The sequence below is a fragment of the Mytilus californianus genome, unplaced genomic scaffold (genome assembly GCF_021869535.1).
Source record: "Mytilus californianus isolate M0D057914Y unplaced genomic scaffold, xbMytCali1.0.p SCAF_9, whole genome shotgun sequence".
Taxonomy (NCBI): domain Eukaryota; kingdom Metazoa; phylum Mollusca; class Bivalvia; order Mytilida; family Mytilidae; genus Mytilus; species Mytilus californianus.
The window spans coordinates 82139092-82159008 of record NW_026262745.1 but is presented as its reverse complement, the minus strand read 5'-3'; the positions used below and the strand labels follow the sequence as shown (position 1 = coordinate 82159008).

The 19917-nt window shown below is 37.8% G+C and overlaps 1 protein-coding gene across 1 annotated transcript in view; it reads right to left on the bottom strand.

Moving 5' to 3' along the window:
• The window catches only part of LOC127714006 (IgGFc-binding protein-like), a 53062-nt gene extending 33701 nt beyond the window's left edge, over window positions 1-19361 (bottom strand). Inside the window, exons 1-2 of the mRNA XM_052219954.1 lie at window positions 19343-19361; window positions 17408-18693 (exon numbers count right to left, since the gene is read on the bottom strand). Of these exons, the coding sequence (XP_052075914.1) occupies window positions 17408-18693; window positions 19343-19361 (1305 nt within the window). The remainder of the gene's footprint in view (window positions 1-17407; window positions 18694-19342) is intronic.
• Window positions 19362-19917: the final 556 nt, after the last annotated feature.

Genomic DNA, 19917 nt, shown 5'->3' with positions numbered 1-19917 from the left:
CATAGATCCATGTGAACTTGACATTCATGATAATGCCGAAAATATAGTGTATGTTTCATATCTTGATATCTATCTTAAAATTGACACAGAGGGACGACTTCAAATTCGAATCTTTGACAAATGTGAAGATTTAAGTTTTTCAGTTACCATCTTGAAGCTCGAGCCCCGTATGGAATTTACTGACCCTGTACATATCGTATTAGGTCATTAGCACAATTTGTAACGAATTTATCTTACCGACTATTTAAACTAGACTCAAGCTGGCAGCCACTTTTAGCAGCCAATCAAGATAGCAGCCACTTTTTTCCAGCAGCCAATTTTGATGATATGTCTAAAAACCAAAAAACTGTATAAGACTCAAACGTTCCAAATATCTCAAAATCTTAGTTAAATGTAATTTAACAGCGGAATTTGACAATTTCACGGCTTGTAGTCATTCTCAAAGGATTTCAATCCGTTCTAAATACCAATAATGATAGCAGTCACTTTTTTGTTGGCAGTTGTAAGGAATCGTGTTATATATATAATTCAAACCAATTTGGAATGAATAAACCAGATGCAATGCACGATAGAAAAGTTACATACATGCTTTCCATAAACTCGGCATCCTCAAATATCAAGTATTTTCGCTGAAATCATTTTTAATATTTATTTTTGTACATATGAAATGAAAACATTTTGATATACTTGTAATGGTTATCTATATTTTAATGTGAACAAGTATTTTCACAAAACTCCTGCGTGGACTATTTTGTACGGCATGCATCATTACCAACTCATTGAATTAAAACTGAAACTTTCCTTGTCAAATGTGCCAGTACAAATAATTGACATATAACTAAAACTGTGGGTAAACGGACCCGGATCCCAGAAAAATATTTAAGCGGGGAATAACCTAGGTCAACACCTTTAAAATGAACTAGGTCTGGTTCGGAACTTTGCCGTAGGATGTTGCCGAGGAGTACCGAAAGCATGTGTAGTAAATACGAAAAGTACGTATAGGGACAACTTTGAACCCCTGTGGTGGCCAGACGTATTTTTTTCTATAACAACAACTTTGAAAATCTACAAATACCGAATGGGCCTAACTCCCCAAAAAACCTTCCAGTGGGCCCTTCCCTAAGTTATTACTTTTCATTTGAGCCATGTCCGGTAGCGAACTTTGCCGTACGAAGCTGGCGAGGCTTACCGAAAGAGTGTAAGGTGGAGACGTATTTTTTTTCTATAACAACAACTTTGAAAATCTACAAATACCGAATGGGCCTAACTCCCAAAAAAACCTTCCAGTGGGGCCTTCCCTAAGTTATTACCTTTCATTTGAGCCATGTCCTGTAGCGAACTTTGCCGTACGAAGCTAGCGAGGCTTACCGAAAGAGTGTAAGGTGGAGACGTATTTTTTTCTATAACAACAACTTTGAAAATCTACAAATACCGAATGGGCCTAACTCCCAAAAAAACCTTCCAGTGGGCCCTTCCCTAAGTTATTACTTTTCATTTGAGCCATGTCCGGTAGCGAACTTTGCCGTACGAAGCTGGCGAGGCTTACCGAAAGAGTGTAAGGTGGAGACGTATTTTTTTTCTATAACAACAACTTTGAAAATCTACAAATACCGAATGGGCCTAACTCCCAAAAAAACCTTCCAGTGGGGCCTTCCCTAAGTTATTACCTTTCATTTGAGCCATGTCCGGTAGCGAACTTTGCCGTACGAAGCTGGCGAGGCTTACCGAAAGAGTGTAAGGTGGAGACGTATTTTTTTCAATAACAACAACTTTGAATCCTAACAATTCCCAAATGGGCCTAACTCCCCAAAACACATTTCAGTGGGGCCTTCCCCAAGCTCTTACCTTTCATTTGTGCCATGTCCGGTGGCGATTTTGCCGTAGGGAACTGTACATAAAAACTGAAAAATGTGCCTATACCCATAATTGATAGTTAACTCATACTTTGAACGACCAGTGAAGTCATCGTGTGCATTTTCCAACCCAGGTCTTCATATGCGTTGAAGAAATGGATAATAGTTTTCAATCAAACCACCTGTGGTCAAAAACTTTGCAGTAGGGAAATGGGAGGATAGCGATTCCTACCACCACCGCTGTGCTGCAAAATGAAACATTGATTATATTTCTGGTGCACTTTCCCACCCAGGCATTATTATGAATAAAAGGGGCTTGGACAAGCTTTCAATTCTACTAGCTGTATGTTAATCTTACCAGTAGGACACTGTATACAAAGACTGAAAATAGTGAGACGAATGTACGGTGGACATTTCAACTATTAAAAAAAAAAAAAAAAGAAACATAAACTTTGAACCCCTCCAATCCCTAGTAGTTTCTAAGTTAGTGTACATTTTCTCGCATTGTCTCTGCAAGCATGACCAGCTCTGTACGGCAAATTTAGTCACCGTACATGGCACAACTGAAAGGTAAAAAATCAGAGCAAGGCCCACGGAAATATATTTTTTGGGGGTTAGAACCTTCTGGGAAATTGATGTGGTTCAAAGTTGGTGTTAAATTTATTTTCCACGTGTCCACCGTTCATTTTTTCGGCAATCTTCAAAAGGAAATAAAAGGTAATAAATCAGAGCAGGGCTAAATGAAATTCTTTTTCGGGGGTTAGAACCTTCTGGTAGTCGTGAAAATGGGCCAAAAGACTTTAGAACATTATGTTATGTTATTGTTTCCCATACTTACCCGCACTATTGCAATGTAACGTAGCACTATTGTTACTTATCGCACCGCGGGTAATTTATTACGTTGTAATTGGTTCAACACCGTCACGTGATGACCCCCTTTAGTTCCGTAGAGGGTTAGTAAATTTTATAGTGGGTTCATGACGTCACGTCTACTGTTAATGGTGACGTCATCTATTGATGTTGTATTTCATTGTTTATTTTTCTACAAAACGCTGCAGAAAAAGTCTCGCGTGCGATAAATTTGTTATACGGTTCACTTCTTACCCCCTACGGACCATAGAGGGTGAATAAAATTACTAACCCTTTATGGATCCGTAGGGGGTCAGTAGCGAACCATATAACTTATAGTATCTACGCATCCTAGAATCATACAGCATCTCAACTAGCAAGGCGATATTTTCTTTCACAAGTATAACAAAGTTAATAGATAAATAAAACAAATAGAGATGGTTCGCAACTCAAAACAGTACGAGCAGCACACCGACGAGCAGTAATAAAGCTTCTGTAAAAAGGAGACCAGACAGAAGATGTTGTTAACCTGAAATTCATCATGGAGCTAATCAAAACAAAGCAAAAGACATTGTCCGATCTTAATGAGAAGACTACGGAAATTATTGAACAAGATTAAGACATCGACGAAGAAATTGAAGAAGTTGACATATACGAGTTAGAGATCCAGATTGGTATCACGAAAATTGAGAAGTACATCTCAAAGAAGTAAGTCTGTCAAAAAATCAATCCGCATTTAACCCTCAAGCACCAAACTTCATATGCACTAACCCCAGCGTGCAAGAACATTAAAATCCGATAAATTTCAACTCAGAACAAATTGCCTAAAATCAACCTACCCACTTTTGGCGGAAATAAACTAGAATGGTCAACTTTTTGGGATACATATAATTCTGCCGTACATGAAAATCGTTCATTGAGTGACGTACAAAGATTTAATTATCTGAAATCGTAACTTTACGGAGAAACTAGCCAGTGTATATCGGGAATGCAAATTACTAGTACAAATTATAACCAAGCAATACAAATTCTAGACGAGATTGTGGCCAACAACACAAAATTGTATACGCATACATGCAAAACTTAATAAATTTGCCTGCACCAACGCCCAGAATTAAAGGACACGAGGGAAAGTTATATACGTGAACTAGAAGGAATCGGTCAATATCAAGAATCGTCTCGAAGCCAATTAATACCACTAATACTCAACAAATTTCCAAATTTAGTCAGACAAAACATTACTCGAGACCACGGTGATGATGATTGGGATATCTCAAGTTTACGTAAAGCAATAAAGAGAGAAATTTGTATACAAGAGGCCGCTAATGCCAATCATATTGAAACCGACATTATCTCAACCGCATCGATCGTTGGAAACATAAACTACAAATACAAGATGGAGGTCAACATGGTCTAAAGATAGTAACGACAAATGTACATTTAAGACTAAAAGGCCGTGTTTGTTTTGTCAAACCACGTATTACCCAAATGAATGTAAATATCACTGATATAAACGGCCGCACAAAAATTGTCCAGGAAAAAAAGAGTTTGCTTTAACAGTTTCGGTAATCATAAGGGTTCGGAATGTAAGTCACAATATAGTTGCTGATGAGTTAGACACATCATAGTAGCATGTGCCGTAATAATTTACAAAATAAAAATTCCACTTCAAATGAAGATAAAGACTTATAAAGCCTAACAAAACCTGCTAATGGAGATTTTCTAAGTACTACAGATACAAAGAGCATCGCTATTCATTTTGCCGTTACAGCACCTACCGAAATTCTACCAAAAACTGCCGAAGCGCCCGAGTGATACTATGACGAAAGTGACTAACATTCTATTCATGGAAGGCACACAAAACTCATTTATTTCTCAAGAAGTTTAAGAAAAACTCCATATCATACCGAATGGTATAGTAAGCAATCAAATTTCAGCATTTGTCGGGAAAGAAGATTAGGTACGCAACCTGGAGAAAGCGACAATATCGATTGAGACCGAAAGAAAAGAAAGAATTCCAATGGAAGTAATAATTGTTCCATAAATTGCCCAACCGATACATATAAAGAAACGTGTAAATATCAACAGCTTGTCCTATTTACGAGGATTACAACTTGGCCACACCGTCACACACGATGAAAAGTTCAACATTTCACTACTGGTTGGAGCAGATTACTACTGGTCTTTAGTAGAAGATGAAATTATCCGAGGTGACGGACCAACAGCGGTTAAATCCAAAATAGCCTATATGCTGTCAGGACCGCTGAACACAGGTATTAATACTAGATAATGGACCTCTACGGTGATGAATGATTTAGTGGCGGACAAACCAAAGGAGTGCGCTTTACAGAAATTTGGGGAGATTGAGTCGAACTGTTAAGAGATGGATTCTGTTGAAAATATAAAAAATGTACAAAACCTAATGCTTGAGTACCAAAAATAAGCATAACTTTTAAAACTTCCAAACTTCCATGGAAACCACATCACCAAGAGTTACCTACAAATGAATATAAATCAAGAATGAGGACCAAGAATGTTACAGCTGGGTTAGCTAAAGACCCGGATATGTTACATTTATACAAAAAGATAATCAAAGAACAGGAGATGAAAGACTTCATAGAAAATGTACCCTCTACAGAAATCGATCGCGAAAATGAACGAATCCACTACATACCGCACGATCCTGTTAAGAAGGAATCAAACACACCACAATTAGAATTTTATATGACTGCATTTGCCATGGAAATCTAGATTTACCCAGCCTTAATGACTGCCTATCTTCAACACCACCTGTTTTGAATAAATTATCAAACATTCTTAGATTTAGATAAGAAAAATATGGAATCACAACAGACATAGAAAAGGCATTTTTACAAGACAAACTTGACAATGAAGACCGAGACGCTACACGATTCTTTTGGTTGTCCGATTCAACTGAATCAACACGTGACTTGACAATGTACAGATTTAAAGTTGTACTTTTTGGAGCGACGTGTTCGCCGTTCATTTTAAACGCGACATTCCTAAAATATATATCGATGAATCCGAGAAAAATAGCTACAACTTGTCGTGAAGATAGCGCGAATTACGTTCCTATGTTAATGTGCTTTTGTTTGTCTACGTCGGAACAATGACTTCGGCGTGGGCGGAAGTCGAAACTACATGTATATGTTATGAAATAGTTGACTAGAACGGCTGTATTTCTATATATCTCCTATCGCCACTACTTTTTGGTGTCGTGACTGTCGGAAACATTTGAATCAAAGTTAAAAGCAGTACGGGCAGGACATAGAGGGCAAGTTACAAAGTTATTAAAGAAATTTGATGAAATTGAAAAGAATTCGTACTTAGACAAAGACGATGTAAATTCGGATGCAATTAAACAGAAACAAAGGACTATAGTAGATTTGAATGTAAAGATACTGGATTTGACGTCGGAGGAGGGTGTAGCGGTAGAAATTCAAGAGTCTGATGAGTATATGTTTAATTTCGAGTCCAAGCTTCGGAAAATTAGAAAAATATCACATACTGATTCACTTTCTCAAAATGTCGCATCAACGTCTTTAGATCCAAACGTAAACAGTTTTACGTCATCTTACCCCACAAATTCATCTCTTACCAACGACAATGTTATACACAGCAATAAAACTGAAATTAATGTACAGCAAACCCACTTTGATAATTTCCGCTCCGTGCAAAATACACATCGTGATTTGCATTCTACAAATAATTTGCACAACCAAGGCTTTTCTTCGGTATCAAAACGACAGATTAATTAAACTTAAACTAAATTTACCGCAATTTGACGGAGAAATTTAACAATGGCAAACCTTTTGGGATTCGTATGAATCAAATATTCATTTTAACAGTAATTTGACAGAGATACAGAAATTTAGTTACTTGAAGGCCCAACTCCATGGTCATCACTCCTTAATTATTGAAGGTTTTGCACTTACAAATGCCAATTACACCACAGCCGTAAATTTGCTCAAAGAGCATTTTGGATCGCCCAACAAGATAATTTATTCCTACATGAAAGCGTTAATGGAAATGCAGAGCCAAGCAACAGTTTAAAAACTTGAAGCATATGTCCGGGAACTACAATTATTAGGTCTGACGCAAGAGATGTACGGAGCCCTGTTAATTCCGGTAGTACTTGGAAAACTCCCAGCTAAAATTCGCAAAAATATCGCACGAGAACATGACAGGGACAACATTTCTATGATTGAATTATGCAAATCGATTGTAAAAGAAATCGAAATACTAGAAGTAGGCCAGACTACAGATTACGGAAATAATCACATGACCGCTACCTTTTTCGCCAAAGCAAAGTCGAGACAACAACCTCATTATGACCATAAACAGACAAAAGGGACACATACTTGCGTTTTTTGTGACGGAAGATAGTGGAGGATAAGGTGATACGAGATGATGGACCTACAGCAGTAGACTCGAAAATTGGTAATTCATTGTCAGGACCAGTTAAGGATAGCAGGACTTCATCAATTTCTCCCGTCCTTTGGAATATTATTTCAAGTCATCATATGGAGGAGAAAAGTTTTGAAAACTTCTGGAAGCTAGAACCACTTGGGATAAATCCAGGTGAAACAGATGAAGATTTAAAGTACCTACATACATATCAGCAGACTTCACTGAGATTTGAAAATGGACAGTACCACGCCAAATTGCCATGGAAACAGGACCACCCTGACTTGCCATCAAATTTTTATATCGCTAAATCGAGAACAGAGAGCACAACCAGAAGACTTTTTTTGAGAACCATAGATACTACATAGATATGGGGATATTATTCAAGAGCAAGAGAAAAGAGGATTCATAGAAAAGGTAAATGAAGACACAAATCCAGTCAAAACTCATTACGTTCCTCACCATGCTGTTAAAAAAGACTCAGCTACCACACCCATTAGAATAGTATACGATTGGAGCTGCAGACAATCGCCATACCATGCCAGCTTAAACGACTGTTTAATGCCAATACCACCAGTACTTAATGATCTAACAAAATTCTGATGAGATTCCGACAAAATTGGAGTAAGCACAGATATTGAGAAAGCCTTTCTACAAGTTGGCCTAGACAACAGTGACAGAGATGTAACACGCTTCCTATGGTTGAGCGATCCGAACGATCAAACAATCAAGCTGACTACTTACAGGTTTAAATCTGTATTATTTGGCGCCACATTTCTCCATTTATCTTAAATGCTGCATTACTGAAACACTTAGATAAATACAAAACGGAAACTGCATCCACTATGAAGAATGATTTGTATGTTGATAATGTTTTGTCAAGCCTTGAAAATGAGAAGAATGCTCTTACATATTTCTGTGAAGCAAGATCGTTAATGTCAGAAGCTGGGTTTGATCTACGCTCTTGGACATCAAATCGTAGCCATCTACGAGAACTTGCACAATCTGAAAATGTACTTGACAAAGACACCAAAACGAAAATACTTGGACTACGTTGGGATACAATTACAGACAAACTTTCTTTTCCGGAAGTAAAATTGAACTAGGAAATCGGGAATATCACAAAGCGGGAGATTTGAGGCCAGTCATCAAGGATTTACGATCCGTTAGTACTTTTAAGCCCCATAACTGTGAGTGCTAAAACATTAATGCAAGATTTATGGAGACAGAAAATAGACTGGGACAAACCTATACACTCGGCAGAACTACAACATCTATGTATAAAACTTGTCAAAGATTTAAAGATAACAACAACTGCAGAAATTGAAAGGCACTATTTCACAAGCTGGTTAGTTATTATGGACCACAATGAATTACATATTTTCGTCAATGCAAGTATGGACGCATATTGAGCATTATCATATATTTGTAATGGAAGACATTCAGCAGTAGTAATGGCGAAGAATCGTGTAGCAACACTAAAGAAGGTGACTCTTCCACAATTAGAACTCATGGCCGCATTTATTGGCGCTCGCCTCGCTAGCCACATCAGAACTACTCTACCTATCAACAAAGTGGTATTTTGGTCAGACAGTCAAATTGTTCTACACTGGTTGAATACGTCAAGACAGTTAAAACGATTTGTTCAAAACAGAATTGATGGGATCAGAAATTTGACTGCACAGGATGAATGGAGATATTGTCCAACTAAAGAGAATCCAGCAGATTTACTGACTCGAGGATTGACTGCAGAACAGTTTTTTACAGAACGCACTCTGGTTTAACGGACATGAATTGCTAACCGATGAGGAAGAATGGCCGACATGGATGTCAACACTCACAGATAGTACCGTATAATCATCCTTCGAAGAACACGAAAACAACGACGACCCAACAACATAAGAAGAAAGTAACAGTCTAAATGAAGCTGGAATTGACATTATTATTGACAGTACTAGCACTTTATTCAAAACTATCCAAATTCCAAAATCATAGAGAAAACCCAACCAGCTTACAACTAGTGAATTACAAACATGTACAACATGCCATGGAACTATGAATAATGAACTGTCAGCAGAGACAATACTCGGAGGAAATTGCAAACTTTAAGTCATAGTACAGCAAAAGATTGTCGATCGTGAAACAGTTAAGACTATTTCTTGATACAACTGGAACTATTCGTTGCGGGGGAAGGGTTCACAACGCACCATTGACCGAGACTGCTAGATTCCCTTATTTATTAATTAGAGACCACCCACTTACTCGATTGGTTGTTCTGGGTGTACATGAAAGATTGAAGCATTCTGGAGTATTAGCTACAGTAACTCAGATGTGAAAAAACATACTGGATTCCATGCATTCGCCAGTACGTGAAGAAGGTTCTACACAAATGCATAACTTGCCCAAAAGTCAGCGGAAAACCATACATAGGACCTTATCCGCGGCCATTGCCGAATATCAGATTGACAGAAGCTCCGCCTTTTACAGACACTGGAGTGGACTTTGCAGGACCCCTGTACGTTAATGACAGACATTGAAATGAGAGGAAAGTATTTATCTGCCTGTTTACGAGTGCTGCAACACGTAACAGTCATCTTGAAGTAGTACCTGACCTAACAGAAGAATCATTTATACAGTCATTTAGAAGATTGACTAGCCGTAAATCTCTTCCTCGTACAATGATCTGGATAATGCGTCTACATACCTAGCAGCAGCAAACACAATAGAGAAATTCACAAATTCATCAACTTTGAAGGACAAGCGGCTTGCAAAAAATGGAACTACATGGAAGTTCATACCACGACGCGCAAAAAACGTGTTTGAGAAGGACACTTGGTAGGTTATACGTCACTATGGAGACACTTCAAACTATCATCACAGAAATTGAAGCGATTATCAATGACCGACCCCTGACATATGTTTCTTCAAACATCGCAGACGAAGAGCCTTTGACACCATCACACCTGCTATATGGGAGGAAAATAACTGCAACCCCGTATCCACAAACAGACAATCAAGATAAAGCAAATATTTGCAGTGGAAAATCGGATATCTTGAAACGTGCACAACTACAGAGTAACATACTGGACAATTTTTTGGAACAATTGGAAAAGGGAATATCTCACGTCATACGAGAATTCCATCGGACTACAGGAAACAACGAAAGAGCAATCAACACTGGTGATGTCGTGCATATTCATGAAGACATGTTACCAAGAAGCAAAATGAAACTAGCACGTCAGATCTGCCGCAGTGAGAACTAGCACAGGACACACAACGCGACCCATTGTTTAACTCTATCCAATTGAAGTGAATCTAAAAACTGACTTTGTACGAACAAACGATTCTAACGATCACGTTAAATCTCACGAAAACACATGTCGTACTTTATCAAAAAGAGAAGCATCAGTGCGAGCGAATGAAAGAATTCACCAGTTTGTATTTTGTGAAAGTTACAATTAAATTTTAGTGAAATCTAATATTGACAGTTTAAAGTTAATTTCACTTTCAACCGCAACTACACATGGACAATGTTGAGAATTATTTCATTTCTAAAAGCAATTAATTGGTAACAGGAAAATTGATTTTTTTATAAATTGTGTTTATTTTCTTTTGCGCGCCCGGAGAATGTCGTGGATTACGTTCATATGTTAATGTACTTTTGTTTGTCTTCGTCGGAACGTCAATGACGTCGGCATGGGCGGAAGTCGAAACTATATGTTATTTAATTGTTGACTAGAATGGCTGTATTTATATATATCTCTTATTGTCACTACACAACTCTACAAGAAGACTTATATGTTGATAATGAACTTACCAGCATGTACTTCGAATAAGCAGCGGTTAAATAGAATCATTTTCATAACAGCGTGGACATGACTATTTCTTGGCGCGCTCAGGGTTATCAATTGACTGGGTCTGATTAGGTGAACGTTCGACTGTAACGCCCAGTTGTCATATCGTACGTGTTATACACATTTAAACTGTAAGTCGCCAAAGGTTGTAAACGCCTAAATCAAATTATACAAATAACTAGAGGACTAAATCTTGTGTGCTGATTTAAATGTGGAATACTTAAACTATTTTCCCTCTCGTGCACCTGTTTGTATTTTACTCTTTTATTCCATTTATATCCCCACTTGAAGGCCTCTGACAGACTGAGTGAGCGTAAAATCACTGTTATCGATAGCCGATGATAAACCAGTTTAAAGAAAATGATTCGGTTGCATTACCAACATAAGTATTGCAATTGTCCACGCTGTTATGAAAATGATTCTACTTCAATGAATCGAGAATATTACATAAAAAGGGAGGCTTTAACTTACAGTCATGGATGTCAAACAGCGACAAACTCAGAGATTTTGCCCCATCTGAAAAATACTAGACACAGACAAGGAGACGAAAATATTAAGTATGCACTGGAATACAGTATTAGATACACTCAGTATTGCCGAAACGAAACAATTAAACAAGGACACACAATTGACAAAAAATGTACTTTTGCGACAGTCTTCCGCTACTTGTGATTCGTTAGAACTACTCGTACCGATCACTATTAGAATAAAAATACTTATTCAAGAAGTTTAGGGAAAAGGATATGCATGGGACGATACACTACCGAAAGAAATTGAAAACCCATGGACGATGTAGAGAATGACATCTTATAGATAACTTCGAAACCTAAATTACAGAGATACTATTTTGCAAACCATGACGAGGAAACTAGCGAATCTAGTCTACACATTTTTTTATGAAAATAAAAAGCATATGGAGCTTCTGTTTACTTGAGTAAAGGGACAGTGTCGACACTTGCTATCGCATAAAACCGTGTTGCGCCTTTGAAATTGATAACGTTACCGAATTAGAATTAATGGCTGCAGTGATCGGAACACGACTCTCATAAGATGTAATCGAACACTTAGGAATTAAAAAGCAGTATTTTGGAGCGATAGTCAAAAAGTTCTACATTGGCTTACCTCATAAAAACCGTTAAACAATTAAACAAGGACACACAATTGACAAAACGTGTACTTTTGCGACCGTCTTCCGCTATTTGTGATTCGTTAGGACTACTCGTACCGATCGTGTAAGTGAAATTAAAGATATAACTGAAACTCACGAATGTAAATATGAACCCACAGAAATGAACCCAGCTGACCTTCAAACACGTAGAATAACTGCATCGCAATTTGAAGATTCGACATTATGGATTTATGGACACCAGTGGATAACGGACGAGCGTAAATGGCCTACGTGGATAGGACATATGGAGATAAGCACTAATATATCCAATCTAACAGGAACAGAGAGACACAAAATTGACGATAATACTGTACGCAGCGAATTTCACAGATCATAGATATGTCAAGGTATTCTAATCTACATAAAATTATAACTGTGACTGGATACGTCTTGAAATACGTAAATAATTGTCAGAAAAACAGATCGACTTAGAAGTTCACAAGGTGACAGGAAGCTCAATAGAATTTTAACAAAATAGGAAATTTCATTAGCTATGAACTTATGGATCAAAGATACACAACAAGGCAGGTTCGTGAAAGAGCTAGAACATATTTCATTGATTCCGAAAATTAAATCACTACCGCTTGTGCAACAATAACGTTTATATCTGGATGAAAGTGGAATCATACGATTTAAAAGCAGAATACAAAATTCATCTCTTTAAGAAAACGCTAAGTTTCCTATTTAATACCCAAGAACTACAAACTTACAGATTTTGTTATGAGGGACGCACCTCTAAGAAATCTACATGCAGGAGTCGGACAGACATTCATACTGGATACCAGCAATTCGACAATGTGTGAACAGTGTCTTACGTAAATGTGTACAATGCCAAAAATCATTGGTTAACCATATAACAAACCACAACCTCCATCGCTACCAAATGATCGAGTAAAAGACAGCATACCACCAGACATGCCTCAAATGAAAGGTAATAACTTGGGAAAAGCTCCACTGACATGTTCTTGGGGAGTTAAACCCATTCAGGAATTGTTAGGGTTCAAAGTTGCTGTTAAGAAAAAAAAAGAACGTGCCCATCCTTCATTCTTTCGGTAAGCCTCGCCAGCTTCGTACGGCATGTTTGCTACCGGACATGGCTCAAATGAAAGGTAATAACTAAGGGAAGGCCCCACTGGAAGTTTTTTTTGGGAGTTAGGCCCATTCGGTATTTGTAGATTTTCAAAGTTGTTGTTATAGAAAAAAATACGTCTCCACCTTACACTCTTTCGGTAAGCCTCGCCAGCTTCGTACGGCAAAGTTCGCTACAGGACATGGCTCAAATGAAAGGTAATAACTTAGGAAAGGCCCCACTGGAAGGTTTTTTGGGGAGTTAGGCCCATTCGGTATTTGTAGATTTTCAAAGTTGTTGTTAGAGAAAAAAATACGTCTCCACCTTACACTCTTTCGGTAAGCCTCGCCAGCTTCGTACGGCAAAGTTCGCTACAGGACATGGCTCAAATAAAAGGTAATAACTTAGGAAAGGGCCCACTGGAAGGTTTTTTTGGGAGTTAGGCCCATTCGGTATTTGTAGATTTTCAAAGTTGTTGTTATAGAAAATAATACGTCTCCACCTTACACTCTTTCGGTAAGCCTCGCCAGCTTCGTACGGCAAAGTTCGCTACCGGACATGGCTCAAATGAAAGGTAATAACTTAGGAAAGGCCCCACTGGAAGGTTTTTTTGGGAGTTAGGCCCATTCGGTATTTGTAGATTTTCAAAGTTGTTGTTATAGAAAAAAATACGTCTCCACCTTACACTCTTTCAGTAAGCCTCGCCAGCTTCGTACGGCAAAGTTCGCTACAGGACATGGCTCAAATGAAAGGTAATAACTTAGGAAAGGGCCCACTGGAAGGTTTTTTTGGGAGTTAGGCCCATTCGGTATTTGTAGATTTTCAAAGTTGTTGTTATAGAAAAAAATACGTCTCCACCTTACACTCTTTCGGTAAGCCTCGCCAGCTTCGTACGGCAAAGTTCGCTACCGGACATGGCTCAAATGAAAGGTAATAACTTAGGGAAGGCCCCACTGGAAGGTTTTTTTGGGAGTTAGGCCCATTCGGTATTTGTAGATTTTCAAAGTTGTTTTATAGAAAAAAAATACGTCTCCACCTTACACTCTTTCGGTAAGCCTCGCCAGCTTCGTACGGCAAAGTTCGCTACAGGACATGGCTCGAATGAAAGGTAATAACTTAAGAAAGGCCCCACTGGAAGGTTTTTTTGGGAGTTAGGCCCATTCGGTATTTGTAGATTTTCAAAGTTGTTGTTATAGAAAAAAATACGTCTCCACCTTACACTCTTTCGGTATTCCTCGCCAGCTTCGTACGGCAAAGTTCGCTACCGGACATGGCTCAAATGAAAGATAATAACTTAGGGAAGGCCCAACTGGAAGATTTTTTTATTGGGAGTTAGGCCCATTCGGTATTTGTAGATTTTCAAAGTTGTTTTATAGAAAAAAATACGTCTCCACCTTACACTCTTTCGGTAAGCCTCGCCAGCTTCGTACGGCAAAGTTCGCTACCGAACATGGCTCAAATGAAAGGTAATAACTTAGGGAAGGCCCCACTGGAAGGTTTTTTTGGGAGTTAGGGCCATTCGGTATTTGTAGATTTTCAAAGTTGTTGTTATAGAAAAAAATACGTCTCCACCTTACACTCTTTCGGTAAGCCTCGCCAGCTTCGTACGGCAAAGTTCGCTACCGGACATGGCTCAAATGAAAGGTAATAACTTAGGGAAGGCCCCACTGGAAGGTTTTTTTGGGAGTTAGGCCCATTCGGTATTTGTAGATTTTCAAAGTTGTTTTATAGAAAAAAATACGTCTCCACCTTACACTCTTTCGGTAAGCCTCGCCAGCTTCGTACGGCAAAGTTCGCTACAGGACATGGCTCAAATGAAAGGTAATAACTTAGGAAAGGCCCCACTGGAAGGTTTTTTTGGGAGTTAGGCCCATTCGGTATTTGTAGATTTTCAAAGTTGTTGTTATAGAAAAAAATACGTCTCCACCTTACACTCTTTCAGTAAGCCTCGCCAGCTTCGTACGGCAAAGTTCGCTACAGGACATGGCTCAAATGAAAGGTAATAACTTAGGAAAGGGCCCACTGGAAGGTTTTTTTGGGAGTTAGGCCCATTCGGTATTTGTAGATTTTCAAAGTTGTTTTATAGAAAAAAATACGTCTCCACCTTACACTCTTTCGGTAAGCCTCGCCAGCTTCGTATGGCAAAGTTCGCTACCGGACATGGCTCAAATGAAAGGTAATAACTTAGGGAAGGCCCCACTGGAAGTTTTTTTTTGGGAGTTAGGCCCATTCGGTATTTGTAGATTTTCAAAGTTGTTGTTATAGAAAAAAATACGTCTCCACCTTACACTCTTTCGGTAAGCCTCGCCAGCTTCGTATGGCAAAGTTCGCTACCGGACATGGCTCAAATGAAAGGTAATAACTTAGGGAAGGCCCCACTGGAAGTTTTTTTTTGGGAGTTAGGCCCATTCGGTATTTGTAGATTTTCAAAGTTGTTGTTATAGAAAAAAATACGTCTCCACCTTACACTCTTTCGGTAAGCCTCGCCAGCTTCGTACGGCAAAGTTCGCTACAGGACATGGCTCAAATGAAAGGTAATAACTTAGGGAAGGCCCCACTGGAAGGTTTTTTTGGGAGTTACTAGTAGGCCCATTCGGTATTTGTAGATTTTCAAAGTTGTTTTATAGAAAAAAATACGTCTCCACCTTACACTCTTTCGGTAAGCCTCGCCAGCTTCGTACGGCAAAGTTCGCTACAGGACATGGCTCAAATGAAAGGTAATAACTTAGGAAAGGCCCCACTGGAAGGTTTTTTTGGGAGTTAGGCCCATTCGGTATTTGTAGATTTTCAAAGTTGTTGTTATAGAAAAAAATACGTCTCCACCTTACACTCTTTCGGTAAGCCTCGCCAGCTTCGTACGGCAAAGTTTGCTACTGGACATGGCTCAAATGAAAGGTAATAACTTAGGGAAGGCCCCACTGGAAGGTTTTTTTGGGAGTTAGGCCCATTCGGTATTTGTAGATTTTCAAAGTTGTTGTTATAGAAAAAAATACGTCTTGCCACCACAGGGGTTCAAAGTTGTCCCTATACGTACTTTTCGTATTAACTACACATGCTTTCGGTACTCCTCGACAACTCCCTACGGCAAAGTTCCGAACCAGACCTAGCTCATTTTAAAGGTGTTGACCTAGGTTATTCCCCGCTCAAATATTTGTCTGGGATCCGGGCCCGTTTAACCACAGTTTTAGTTATATGTCAATTATTTGTACTGCCACATTTGACAAGGAAAGTTTCAGTTTTAATTCAATGAGTTGGTATTTATGCATGCCGTACAAAATAGTCCACGCAGGAGTTTTGTGAAAATACTTGTTCACATTAAAATATAGATAACCATTACAAGTATATCAAAATGTTTTCATTTCATATGTACAAAAAAAAATATTAAAAATGATTTCAGCGAAAATACTTGATATTTGAGGATGCCGAGTTTATGGAAAGCATGTATGTAACTTTTCTATCGTGCATTGCATCTTGTTTATTCATTCCAAATTGGTTTGAATTATATATATGATACGATTCCTTACGACTGCCAACAAAAAAGTGACTGTTATCATTATTGGTATTTAGAACGGACTGAAATCCTTTGAGAATGACTACAAGCCGTGAAATTGTCAAATTCCGCTGTTGAATTACATTTAACTAAGATTTTGAGATATTTGGAACGTTTGAGTCTTATACAGTTTTTTGGTTTTTAGACATATCATCAAAATTGGCTGCTGGAAAAAAGTGGCTGTTATCTTGATTGGCTGCTAAAAGTGGCTGCCAGCTTGAGTCTAGTACTATTTAATACTAGTATGGGAAATTTAGATGCAGTTGTAAACCTTTATATCACAATTTTAACACAATATTAAATAGAACATTCAATTATTTACAGTGAGAAAATCAGCGCCTCTAAGACATGTTTTGTCTAAGAGCATAAATATATTATAATTATGTCTTTTAACAATGTATGTTACTTTGAGAACAGCACTTTTTGTTTTAAATTAACGCCATTCAACTACTTTATTTGAACCGTGTGTTGTTTTTATAAAGGAACGTAACACCACTACTAACCGTGTATTAAAATAAAATACGACCACTGACCAAATATTAAATATACACGGTCTCCACGTGTTCGCTTATAACCAATGATATTCCTAGAGGTGTATAGAAGGTAAGATAAATAAAGAATCTCGAATATACGTACTGTATTCACAGGTGTAAGTAACAGTCCAACAGGGAACCCATACGACTCAAGATTTGCCTTCCCAAATAGTATTGCTCCGATGACGGACGTAGGATTTGTGTGACTAACAGAGTGTGTGCCGACCGATATTTTGATAAATCCAGCAACTAAATTTGTTCCTGGAATAGATACATAATGCTGATTTTGTGGAAGCGGTTGATTATCCAACCGTAGCCCAGCTTTCTGAGTTGAATCAACAATAAACATGAAATAATTAGTGTAGTCTCCTTTAGAGTATTTAGGCGTGGTGAACGTGTAATCTGCAGCATATTGTTCAATTGGTGGAACTATGATCATGGCTGGATCTGCAAGGTCACCACTTCCTTGTGTCTTAGAAAACTGGAAAAGAGATATAGGTTTATCAGATACGATATGTGAATAGAGAGCAGAGTCATACTGTTTTTGTACATACTGGCCAGCTTTGGGAATAGTAAGAGTATCAAGAAACGGTTTGCCGTTGATAACGCCAGTAATATTTACATGTGTATTGTCTTCACTTGATAAAAACCGGAATATATCTCCAACATTTCTTTCAGGGATAGGCACGGTTGCATAGTTCTTGCCCCACGAAGATATTGGTAATAACATTTCAACTAGATGATCACGCGAGTTTCCAGTTGAACCAACCACTGCTTTTTTGTTTCCACTCAGAACTCCTACTGGTTTATTTGATACAACATAAGATCCAGTTAGATCTGGAATAGCATGAATTTCAAGTGTACTGAACCTGTCCAATGTTACATTAATCCACTGATTCTTCTTGTATGTGTGACCTTTTAAAGTTATATTAAGGTTCGGTGTGTTTGGTAGTCGAATGGAGACATGTGTATTATCCTGAATACCAATAACAGCAAATAAGCAGTAGTAGTAAGATGGGGAATACGAAAGTGTATAATATTCTTTACCTAAGACATCCGTAGGCAAAGCGAGATAAGCATCATCTGAATATACCTCTCGGTTGACCCCATAGACAACAATCTCATCATCAGCTTGGATCAATATAGCTTTCCTGGCCAATTCTGTTTGGACCAGACGATAACTTGTGTCAAAAGCAGCATGATGTACTTGACCACGGGTAACAGTGAATGTTTGGTGAAGCTGAGAATTCGGAGCCCCGGTAATCGTTACATGAACTAGTTTATTTTTAGCCGTAGTAACAAATATCTCTGGTTGAATGTCTTTGTTTTCTAGAATCTTGTTGTCCATAAATGCAACCATAAACTCAGTTCCTCTGTTATCCAATGCACCTGTGATATAATAAAGGAAACACGTTTAAGTATATTTCAAATTTAGACTTTGTTAATGACTATTTTCACGGTCAACTGATTCACGAAATATATTCGTGTGTAGGACAATTTCTCACAGCTAGGGTTCTACTTCGTCAAAATTATGTCCCCATTACGCCATCTATTTTTTTCAATATCGTGGAAATGGAAGCCAATGTAGGGATGATGAGCTGTCAATTTAGCTCTTGAAAACCCATAAATCTATCCTTATAGCATCATAACGTTCCTTACATGACAGTTGTAATTTAAAAGACAAATTAATGTACTAGTATCTACTAGCTGTTAAGCATCATTTAATGTATTTTTAGGCCTTTTGCCAACTTAAAACTATTGTCTATTCGGTTGTCAGGGGAAATTTTTGAAAGTTATAAAAAAACACTAAAAATACAAAAAAAGTTATATAAAAAAATAGATCCACTAGTAAAGTTTGTTGTCAAGGGCTTTCAGTAAATACGTTTTAGTACATTTCATGAATAAAATAATTGATATGCATAGATTTTAATTGAAAAATGAGTGAACGAAAATTTATTAGAATACAAGTAAAAAATACACCTCAAATTTCAACATTTGAGGTAGCACGAAGCTTTTTTTGTCTGTTATTCAAACACACCGACTCTGTTGTTGCTCATTAGAAAGGTATTTCACTTGACCCATATACTTCATTTCTAGATACTGTGAATTTTTAATGTTATTATATCAACATGTAGCCTAAATATGTAAAAATGATAAAATCTGAAGCGAAATGATGTATCACATATTTTTGCTTTAAACGTTTTCAAGACAAAACAGTCAACTCAGACACGCCTGAACATAAAAAGGTTTACCAGACTATCTCTTTTCTAGAAAATATCATTGACCATATTTAGAATCCCCCTCACCCCCTCCCCCCAAAAAAAACTGTTTCCAGGGGGCAGAGATGCAAGTTAATGCGTTTTAAAAGATCATTCTTTTTTATTTTCTGTGGAATTTTTTCGTCAAAATTTATGCTTATGCACATAAAAGATCCACACGTATTTGCACTTCCGAAATCGAATGCTTTATGAAAATATTTTTCAAAAATTTCTCTTAGCCATCAACTGATTTTCAGTTTCTTTTAAATATGAAAATAAGAAGATGTGGTATCATTGCCAATGAAACAACCCCCACCAGAGACCAAATGACATAGAAGATAACAACTATAGGTCA